Below are 10,500 nucleotides of genomic sequence, written 5' to 3' on the forward strand. Positions count from 1 at the left end.
TCGTAGGTAACTGGATTTGTAATCTTAGGGGATTATTCGGCACGGGACTTTCAGGCCTCACTGACCAAGGAGTGTCTAGGATAAATATCTCCAAAGGCTCCTGCGGTCTGTGTCAAATTGATTTTGAACACCTTCTAACTCTCAATCCTCCAAGATATCAATTCAGCAACTCAATTTCCCAACGGCGCAATGTCTCCTATTGATGTGTTTGCAATTCCGAAGGGCTCGACTGTTCTGGTAACCGGCACCAACGGCCAGGTTGGCTCTCACGTTGCCGACCAGTTCCTTCAATTCGGCTATAAAGTCCGTGGCGCAGTCCGCGATACGAAGAAGAATGCCTGGCTCAACACTGTCTTCAACGAAAAGTACGGAAATGATAAATTCGAGCTAGTATCCATTCCGGACATGGCAGTGCCTGAAGCATTTGACGAAGCTATAAAGGGTACGCGTTGTTCCCCCTTCTACAGAAAAAGAAGAAGCTAGTTATTACAGGGGTGTCAGCTATCTCCCATGTAGCCACTGTTATGATATTCGATCCCGACCCAAATAAAGTCATCCCTACTGTCATTTCCGGTGCCATTAATGCACTCAAAGCTGCTTATGCAGAGCCAAGTGTTAAGCGCTTTATCTTTACCTCTTCTTCGACGACGGCAGCGATGTCGCCCAAGCCAAATGTGCCCGGAATCGTTATAACAGAAGATACCTGGAATGAAGAAGCCGTTAAGCTGGCTTGGGCAGAACCGCCTTACCTTCCGGAACGCTCTGCTATTACTTATGCTGCCAGCAAGACGCAAGCCGAGCAGGAGGTCTGGAAGTTTCATGGGGAAAACAAACACAAACGCCCAGACCTAGTTGTCAATATAGGTGAGAAAGCGCAGTCCTAGGAATACTCATCCTCTAACCATACAAAGTGCTTCCCAATGCGAATCTTGGCAAGAGTCTTGACCTTGTCAATCAAGGGCATGCTTCTACCTCCGGATTTATTGCTCTTGCGTGGCATGGTCGAAACATGGAGATGCTTCACCAGCTTCTGCCTCGTATGCTCAACCCTGCCCCAACCTCTTGACCGCACGTTAACACCAACGCAAGAATACTATATCGATGTCTAAGACTGTGGGCTTCTCCATGTTGCTGCAGCCATCCACCCTGATTTTCAAGACGAATGTATCTTTGCTATAGCAGAAACTATCAACTGGGATAAGATTCTGGGCATCTTGCGCAGGCAAAATCCGGAAAGAAAGTTCATTGATAACTTCCAGAGCGAACAGGATCTCTGCGAGGTCAAGCCGAGAGCCAGAGCAGAGCAACTGCTTCGTGACTTGGGAAGGCCGGGATGGACATTGCTCGAGGACAGTCTTCTAATGAACACGGAAGATCTCCGTGCTGCGAACTGACATGTTTAGCCCCTAGGTCGTCTGTATTTGGCTTTTGATGCTATTTTATTCTTTTAAGCAATTTCAATTCAGAATAAATTAGACCTTAAGCGATGCCGTCAAGATAACACACCGGGACATTATCCTCCGAAGTGGTTATATTGAGTTAGCTTGAAATAATTATATGAACTTTCAACTGTACTATAAATGCATTCCCGATGATACAATCAGTCTTGAATTTCTAGATATCAACACTCTGATACCTCCAGCTCTATCATATTTCTTTTTGCGTTTAAAGTATAATTTACTTGTCATGTAATCAGCTCCCTCATCTATCTCAGGAAATGGGGAGACGGTGGTCCACATCCTCAAGGCGTCCCCCCTCCACTCTCTTCTTCCCTGGGTTTGGGCCTCCTCGTAGATTCTAGGAAGGCATAGTGGGCTGGATCTGGATGACTGACATGACATTTCCACCTCTCGGGATCGTTCTCCTGGCGCTCCCGAGCATAACTCAGTAGTGTTTTGGCGCAAGTATCAATATCTCCCTTCACATTCTCGCCGCCGTCGTTGTGAAGTCTGCAGTACTCCTCCGTTCGACGGAAAATGGTGTCGAAGGTGGTGTACCAGAACTTTTCGGGCTTGAAGGTACCTTTCTTCCGTCGTGATCCCTTCGGGGTCGCTTCCTCCTGCAAAGCCGTGTACCATTCTGGGAGTGGTAACTCGGCGTCCCCCACCGGTTTCTTGACTTCTTTGAGTGGTCCATATCCCCACAAGTGTTTCTTTGACACTCTGGCGCAATCGCTGAGTTTGACGTCTGCGAGTCCCTTGTTCCCTCGGTCGCCCTCGGTGGGCTTGACTGAGAATCTGGCGTAGTATGAATCGCTTGTGCCGGCGAGGCGGCGTGTCTCCTCATGAGCAAGTTCTGTATCGCTGATCCTACTTCTCCCGTACTTCAGGGCTTGTAACACATAGAATCCGCGCGGCCGATCCTTAAACAGATGATGTTTTTCCTTCTCTCCACAGCCAAGGCTCACCACTGCCGCAACCGTCTCATTGCCAGAAGTCGCGGTTGCCTGAGAATTGACAGGCTTGGACATCCAGATTGCCTCGTTCCAGGCAATATTACTAGGGTTGTTGTTGCCAGCACCGCCATCTAGGAACTCGTCACGACCAATGGCCATGCTTTCGAAGTAAAATGGCGCCGCAGAGGTGGCGCGACAAGCCTTCCACATGTGAAGAGCCTTCCCTCCTAAAGTCATAGGGTTGTGCTCTAGAAGATCTCCCTCAGAGCGAGGACTGTGGTTGTAGCTACGAAAAAGGTACGGACGTTGCGACCCCTTCTTCTTACACTGTGCGACGAGGGCCCTGGTTTCCGTCGTTAGCTGACTGACATATTCGCGATGATAAAAGGCGCAATTTACTCACACCTTGCATGTGAAGTTCTGGCGATGTGGAGTCTTCTTATAACTAATGTCGTTTTCCTCGGCATAGTCATACTGTCTGAGGGGCTCTGTGTCATGGCAGTCTTGTCCAAGCTCATGGCAGCGGCAGTGGTCCGTTATGACACGGATAATTGCGTCTTTCAACTTTTTCGAGCTGTACGGCCCTGCTATAGGGCGTGACAAGAATATGTCGTTTCCCAGGCACCAGTACGCCTTGATGGCATCAGGGACGTTCATCCTAAGCCGCCCGAGCATCACAGCAATAAGGCTAAGAGCAAATTAGCCGATGAGGTGCGTGCAAATGTGGGCGATGTGAAGGGGTGACTTACCCTCCCGTACTTGTACCGACCATGAAGTCAAAAAAGTAGCAAGGTAAAATCGCGGGGTCCTTTGAGAAGGCGAACAGCTCATCGTCCCTGATGGTAGTTTTCTTCTCTTGCTTCTTGTCAGCAACTCGCCCTTGATGGGAGCGGACGGCTTCTTCAGCAGTGGTTTCGTCGTTTGAACCTTCAACGATCAACTCTTCAATTCGGTTCATTATCTTGAGCAGTATGAAAAGCTCAGACAGGCCTTTGATACCACCGCCATCTAACGAATAGATTAGACTTCATCCTTTGTGCATCGAGCTGAGCTCCACTCTCACCTAACGAGAGAACAATGGGCGCCCAGGGGTGTTGCTTGGCTTTATTTCGGGTGGCAATCGTGTCTGCCCTTCGAAGTATTGGCTCGGGCGTCAATTTACTGCTGTCAGATGTCGACATGTTTGGATTGGATAGAGAGAATAGAAGTGGGTGTCTCCGTGGAGTAGTGAAACAGGACGGATCAACGAGACTGAGTACGACGGGGCCACGTATGGAGGTGACATAGTGACAACACGCCAGTCGAGCCTAATATACCACATGGGAGCCTTCCTAAGGGAAAGAATCAGGCTGGCGGAAATGTCAGCCCGGAGCCGCTGTCATATCCTGGAGATTTGGAATACCACATCTCGAGTCTTGCGCCTCAGAGAAGCTGGCTGTTCTCAGCTCGGAACTTGCCCTGCATTCATTGAGATAATACCCTCGTTGATCCTTGGATGAGTAGTCATGCGCGATATATTTCAAATGACCTCGTTGCACAAGTGTCAGCCATGTCGCAAAAGGAACAACTTCATTGGAGAAAACAGGGCAATCAGGCTGTCTTGGCAGTCAATAAACCCGAACAATGGGTGTAGGGGCTGCGGGGGCCGAAAGACGGCCTGGTGCATAGGTAGGGAGGCGGTTCGAGGGGGCGGGAAACGAGCAGCTGAAAGCACATTCAGAGACACGACTTTCAGTTGTGGCTGCCAGAATTCCCACTATCACTTGGTGATACACAAGCATAAGCAGCCACTTAAAACAAGGACTCGGTGTCTTTGTTTGTGCTTCGTCAACACGTCTCAGGCGGCCTTGGGGAAAGCCACATGGCACGTTCGATAAACGGGAGCATGTGCCCGGACGAAGCCTCGACGCAAGTGTGACCTACAATGTCTTGGGTGTGTGGGCTAAAAATGATCTCCAGTTGGGCGTTTTCGAGTGGCCGGGATGGTGCGGTGACTTACTACTAGCAGAGAACACACATAAATAATATCTCATCGCCCCCCACACGGTCGCAATCAAACTCACACAACCCAAAGCGACCATCATGGCGGACACTAGAACCGGAACCCAACTATCAAACTCGACGACATCGTCGACAAAGTCGCTCCGGGGGCGAGTTGTCGTCTTCGAGTTGGATACTAGCCAGAGGACGACTTCGAGCGTCGAAAAGCTGGGGAGAAAACACATTACGCGTAAGATCCATCTCGTTTGGCCTCGTTGTGCCGCACTTGAATCGGACTGACACTGACCGAATGCTCTGTAGCAACCTATTCATACGACATTAAGCGGTGGCAGCGGCACGTCGATGTGCAGATACCCACCAACGAGAAGAAGAAGGAGGCCAGCGTTCACATTGCCACTGTGCAAATGCCTGCTCGCGCATATTTGGGAAGAATATTTGGAGATTACAGGCAAATGTGGGCTGTGTCAGCTGCATGATGGGTGCTCTATCGGGCTTTCAATTGGGATATACTCGTTCGATATACAATCATTGCCAATCAATACGTACTTTGATCCATTCATTATCACGCAGCGCCTGTTCTCGTGACAAAATTCTCATCCCGTCTGCACAGCTGCATGACGAGATTTCAGCTAATGCGCGTCACCCGGAAGATCATTCGATACGAGCAGGGTCATGGGTAAACCACTAACCGGTGTTTGTTATTACAATGTAATTGGTAGCCTGATGTATTCGGTGTGGGCAAAACGGCCCCTTTAGGCAGCTTGCATGCCATCACCTGCCACTAGATGAGCCACAAGCGGCTACCCATCACATAATGACGCGTGTTTGTTACCTAAATATGATGGGTGCCAGTGAGTGGTCAGTTCTGTTGGGCTCTCCACGAGCCACCCAGTCTGCCTTGTTGGCATTCTGCCTTGGCTTGTCACTTGGTTGGCAGATTTCTTAGCGTCGGCTGCTTCATTGTGCAACAACTGGTAAGCGTTAATGGTTTCATTTTCCTTGAGAGGCCTTCCATGTGCCCGAAATGATCTGAAGCGTGCTGCATGCAAATGCCCCATTGGGTGTCCATTTTAAACTGGGCTGCAGGGGGAGTCAGGCAGTTGGCACGGGCAGCTACGCCATGCATGGTAAGATGACCAAAGCCAAGGCGTTCCGAGTCGGCGTGTGTCCGACTGGATGATTGAGCCTCGTCAGGCTGTGTCCGTTGGAAAGAAATTGGGCAGATCCAGAATCCAGAATGAAGTCGGGAGTCGACGCGGCCCTGAGAGTATTAATTCAGGCACGGTTTCCCCTCCTAGGCCTTAGCAGTGATTCTTGAATGATTGGGCTTACACGGAAGCCCAAGACCTGTTTATCACAGACTGCAGAAATCTGGTATCCCCGTGATGCGTGCCGCACTAACATTCAAGAACCATGCGCTCGGGTATTCGTAAAAAGACGGTGAAGCCGGACTATTGTTGCACTTGGAAACCTCCCCATGTATGTCTCAGGCCATGCCTTGCTACCGCTTACGGAGCACCTAGGCTTTCAGACGTGTCATTTTGAGGCGGCCACAGTAATCACCCTTTGCAACACCGCTCTAAGGCTAGATCCAGATGAGCTCATGCAGATAGCTCCTAGGGAGGCATATCGCCGAAGCTCGGTTTTACAGAGTCCCAGTGGCGGTTGGCCGCTGAAGTATATTATACTACTTGTTATAACTATTTATTTCACCCTCTAAGACTAAGCCCCAAGAAGCTGAACCCGAGACCTGCTCGCTAAAAGGCTGATATGGTCTGCTGCGGTCTGTGCACAACCAATCAGGTCATCATTTACGATGCGGTCGGATGAGGCAAAAATACTGAAGTGAGAGATTTACTGATTTTATTACTGTGGCAGCTACTGAGAATCGCCGGGAGGAGGGTTTTATAGGAGGTATATACCAGTCTGATTTTCCCTGCCTTACTTGCCTAATAAGGTATTTAATTAAGTATTTAAACCTTACTATTTGTAGATTACTGTACTTTCTTAATCTATCTTATAAAAATCTAAAAAAACCTAAGATTAGAAAATAGATATCTGAATAAGAAAACAACAATACTAATAACTATTTCTAATACAGGCTGTAATATATATAACACCAGGCCAGTAGTTAAAAATCGCTACAGTAACAGCTCTTAGTTATTTTCCCAGTACCCGCGCAATTTTAAATTCGCGATTACCGCAAAACTATAGACTCCTCGATACTCCGCCTGGACGGCCTAAAGCAAGTTTATTGACTCGCTAGAAAGGCAGTCTACTAATCTTAGACGCCTTGCAACGCCTTGCATGTGACTTTCTAGTCCCAAAACGCAATGATGCCTTTTTGCGCATTCCAAGTCGGAATTCCAGATGAGCCCTGCCGAGGGAGCCTCCCTGGCGGGGTGGCATGCCCTGTCTCGTCTTTGCATCCCATCCACGCGTGTCTAGGTGCGATAAGCAGAGCCGGAAAACCACGTCCTTTTACCATGGAGTTTGGTTCAAGAGAGAGTGCCCAGTGGATTCGAACGCACCCGATGACGACTGTCGCCAGGAGGTCGACACGTCAAAGATCGTCGTGAATGCGCCGACTTCCTTCCAGAACGTCCCCGAGAACTGCGACAAGACGCAGATATGAAGTTGCAAGGTTGGTTGTGATCCTTAAGAATCTTACCATTGTATTTTGCTAACAATTTGAACCTAAATAATTGATCCAAGTCGGCATGGATATCTTCTAGAAGGCGGTTAGTGCTTCATCCGTTCCCTTCGTCCCCTTCGTAGGGGCGACGGCTTTATACAACGCCTTTGTCAAGCTCCTCAAGAATATCAACGCGATATGGGGCATCCCGAGCTGTGGCCGCTTTCTGCACGACTCCAAAGTTCGAAACCTCTTCCGTGAGGGGTGCTTCGACGCTTCCGCCTACGAAGTACTGGGCGCCAAGTTCATGGCAGCTATCAACTTCTTTGGGTCCCTGTCAGCGCCTCAGACGGCATCCGTCATCCTAAAGATGATTTCCGGCATAACTCTCATCGACGAGATGCTCTTCTGGGAGGCTAAAAAGCACCCTGGCCGGGTCATTACCAGTGCAGTCATCAGCCGCGTTGTGATTCAGCTCCGGAAGAGCCGAGGCCAGCAACGAATGTCGGATCTCCTGACGACACAGGTTTATTCGGGGAACTGCTACAGCAAGTCAGCGTGCATGGAGGAGCTGCAGCACGCCGTTAACGATAGCCGAAGGGTTGTAAGAAAGGGGGTTCTTAGAAAGAAGACTATTGCCGGGGACAAATGAGATGGCGGCTGCGACTTAGACAGGGCAGTGGAGTTTGTGCCTCTTAGCGAATTAGGTAGTGGTGTGGAGTGCTTTCATCTTCTTTAGAGAGAATTAGCATTATTTATATATCTCTAGTATATTCTAAATACTTAATACTTAAGTTTTTTAATACAACACGAAATATTAAGTAATAAACTTAAAAAAGAAAATTAATTCAACTTGAAATGCTGTATATTATCTTGAGATAGTTAATCTAACTTCTATCACTTTTACTTTTCTTGATATCTTAAGATAAAACTTCAATAAAATCTTAAACCGTATATATAACTAGATTTAAGGTGCTGGGTGTAGCACTTATTGTTTATCCCTACTGTTTGAGATTACTGTATGGCTTTGATCTATCTGATGATATTGAGTAAAGCTAAAAAAAAAACCAAATAACTAGATTTAAAGCTGACTTACTCCCCGGCTTAATCTTAGCTCAGTAGCATATTAGATCAGCCTGACTCAACTTAGTCTCTCTATCTCAATCTTCACTACAACCTTTAGCTGTATTTCAACTTGAGAGCCTTACTACCCTCTGCAGTTAAAGGCAATATAGATACAGTGTCCGATCCGACACTTTCTCGTCTCACCAGTATGCCGTAGAAAAGTACAAGGGTACTTCACCAAGAACGCTTCTAAGGTTAGGTAGAGTACCCTGTCAATGCAACGTACAGTCCGTGTATTGAATTAAATTAACTGTTACGTATATCAAATATCGAGAAGTATTGTGACTGATGTGTAGCCCAAGGTACTGCCAATAGCAAGTATGAAAGTTGGGTATTTAGACTGGTAGTTTAGTCTGGTCAAGCTAAACGGACTAAATGGGCAGTTTGAGGCTTCTACACGCACTGGTTACAGTATTAGGAGCCCTAGTAATACGAGTCTCGCTGTCGGCTCTACATTTCATCGATCTGAAAACCTCCAACCCGCTTTCCGCGTCATCAGGGTCGACACCTAGAAGACTCGCGAGTATCAAAGGCTCGTCGGCCTCATTGCTAGTTACCCTGCCTTCCAGCGCTTCGCATAAAAACTGAAGGTGCTCATCGCTCTTGCTGAGACCAAGTCTCGTCTCGGAGTTTAGATATTGCCGCCACTGCCGATAAGGCAGACGAAAGCACCACGCCGACTCCCAGTCTGCAGCCCGGCTCCCGTATTTCTCCATTAAAGCATTAAGTTCGATGTTCTGGTCGGATAGGTGAAAGATCAGATGGCGTGCGTACACAGCTTCCTGAAAGGTCCAGAGGCGACTCGACCAACTAGAATACGCCATCCGGATAAAAAGCTCCTTGAAGTCTGAAGTAGACGACAGTAGGGAGTGATCGGCGTCGATGACGACGGTCCACTTGGCGCACCGGGATATGGACTCTATGGATCTTGCAACGGCTTTTCGGGTGTCTGGTCGATGCAGGTACGCCAACGGCACGCACAACGTGTCTATCCAGAACCATTTTCGATCCAGGGGAAGGTCTTGGGAGTGAGGCAGCTGGGATAAAATTTCCTGGATGGCGGCAATTTGACAGACGGGCAGTTTGTTATCGGCTGCGTTGCCCAAGGCACCTGCCACGCTTCGGCATTGTCAGCCACGATATCCCGGGCCCAAGTGAGTAAAGGAGGTAGCGCTTACACGTGCGATATAACAGTAAAGTCTAGTCCTGGCCTATATGCCTCAACGATGAGCCTGCAGTTCTCCCCAAGCCCGTCAACGGCGACCAGGGGAATATACTTTGCGGCTATGGCCACCGTAATCTCATGCATCGGGGGACCGACTAAAGTGCAACAGCAAGAAGATTTGACGTGGCGGGCACTAGAGTTTATGTTGTCGGCCTTGGCGTCGTTGGCGCGGCATCGGTCCACTATAACTTATACTACGACGCCCTGATTCCTACTAGGACCTAAATGTAACGGTCGTGTCTTCTGGTCTGCTGTAGACGTGGTCTAGGGTAGGTAGAAGGCGGGTTGCTGGTGGATAAACTGTAGGTTTATATTAGCAGAGCGGTTAGGGTATTACTTATAGAGTAAATGTTACGTCTGGTAATAGTCAAGCATAGTAATATATAGCGAGTCAAGATAATTGAGGTAACCAAATTATATTAATAGCTGAGTAGCTGCCTATTGGGAATATGTACTACTCTGTTATCTATATACTTAGATGGATTATTATATTATATAAGTAATCTAGTAATCTAGGATTATAGGATTATAAAGGTAATTCTATAATTTTATTTTAGTTAGTTGAAAATTATAGGTATTAGAATATTACTAGTTCTAACTGCCTATTACCTACTTAAGGTATATATAGGTTATAATATAATATCTTCTTTCTATTAATTCTTATTTTTAAGGTTTATTATAAGATTATTTCTTTAATTTTTATATATATATCTAATTTTAAATTTATAAATATTCTGCTAATTATTATATTAAATTATATTTTTAAATTTATTAAGATTAAGTAATATTTTATTCTTATATAAGTTATTATTTTTAAGAGTTATAAAATTATATTTTATTCTTACTACTTTAAGAAGTAATTAATTTATTATATATCTAAGAAGTTTTTATAGTATAATAAATATATAAGCTTAGGTTATTCTTATAATAATTTTAATATTACTAGCTTTTATAAGTAATTCTATATATTTTATTATTCTTTTTAATATTAAATTTTATAGTAATTAAGAATATAAAAGCTTAGTAAAAAGTTAATTTAGATATTAAGAAGGCTAAGAGCATCTTAATTAAAATATTAGCCTATTTAATATATCTTTATAAATAAAAAAAAATATTAAA

General features: G+C 46.2%; 5 protein-coding genes across 5 annotated transcripts; 3 read left to right on the forward strand and 2 right to left on the reverse strand.

The window, feature by feature from the left end:
- Positions 1-189: 189 nt before the first annotated feature.
- Positions 190-1,394, forward strand: BGZ61DRAFT_533343 (uncharacterized protein; the record flags this gene model as incomplete). Its single annotated transcript, XM_046253990.1, has 4 exons — positions 190-442; positions 493-864; positions 912-1,037; positions 1,111-1,394. The coding sequence occupies 4 exons, from the start codon at positions 190-192 to the stop codon at positions 1,392-1,394; spliced, it is 1,035 nt and encodes a 344-aa protein (XP_046103975.1).
- A 322-nt stretch (positions 1,395-1,716) lies between these two features.
- On the reverse strand, positions 1,717-3,738 carry BGZ61DRAFT_42495 (acyl transferase/acyl hydrolase/lysophospholipase). The gene is made up of 4 exons (XM_046243626.1): positions 3,459-3,738; positions 3,145-3,403; positions 2,799-3,083; positions 1,717-2,738 (listed from the first exon to the last, which is right to left on the reverse strand). The coding sequence occupies exons 1-4, from the start codon at positions 3,574-3,576 to the stop codon at positions 1,742-1,744; spliced, it is 1,659 nt and encodes a 552-aa protein (XP_046103976.1). The 5' UTR covers positions 3,577-3,738; the 3' UTR covers positions 1,717-1,741.
- A 739-nt stretch (positions 3,739-4,477) lies between these two features.
- On the forward strand, positions 4,478-4,872 carry BGZ61DRAFT_478892 (uncharacterized protein; the record flags this gene model as incomplete). Its single annotated transcript, XM_046249057.1, has 2 exons — positions 4,478-4,625; positions 4,697-4,872. The coding sequence occupies 2 exons, from the start codon at positions 4,478-4,480 to the stop codon at positions 4,870-4,872; spliced, it is 324 nt and encodes a 107-aa protein (XP_046103977.1).
- Positions 4,873-7,027: 2,155 nt separating this feature from the next.
- BGZ61DRAFT_478893 (uncharacterized protein) lies at positions 7,028-7,683 on the forward strand (the record flags this gene model as incomplete). Its single annotated transcript, XM_046249058.1, has 2 exons — positions 7,028-7,040; positions 7,175-7,683. The coding sequence occupies 2 exons, from the start codon at positions 7,028-7,030 to the stop codon at positions 7,681-7,683; spliced, it is 522 nt and encodes a 173-aa protein (XP_046103978.1).
- An 887-nt stretch (positions 7,684-8,570) lies between these two features.
- Positions 8,571-9,465, reverse strand: BGZ61DRAFT_533346 (uncharacterized protein; the record flags this gene model as incomplete). The annotated part of the gene is made up of 3 exons (XM_046253991.1): positions 8,571-8,579; positions 8,630-9,275; positions 9,335-9,465. 3 exons carry the CDS (start codon positions 9,463-9,465, stop codon positions 8,571-8,573), a joined length of 786 nt encoding a protein of 261 aa, XP_046103979.1.
- Positions 9,466-10,500: the final 1,035 nt, after the last annotated feature.

Source organism: Ilyonectria robusta (assembly GCF_021365365.1).
Source record: "Ilyonectria robusta strain PMI_751 chromosome Unknown BGZ61scaffold_11, whole genome shotgun sequence".
Lineage (NCBI taxonomy): Eukaryota > Fungi > Ascomycota > Sordariomycetes > Hypocreales > Nectriaceae > Ilyonectria > Ilyonectria robusta.

Coding starts and splice junctions, on each gene's coding strand:
- BGZ61DRAFT_42495 (XM_046243626.1), bottom strand. CDS start 3,576: ATGTCGACATCTGACAGCAGTAAATTGACGCCCGAGCCAATACTTCGA. Junction 3,404..3,458: donor GCCCATTGTTCTCTCGTTAG/GTGAGAGTGGAG, acceptor TCTATTCGTTAG/ATGGCGGTGGTATCAAAGGC. Junction 2,739..2,798: donor CAGAACTTCACATGCAAGGT/GTGAGTAAATTG, acceptor GACGGAAACCAG/GGCCCTCGTCGCACAGTGTA.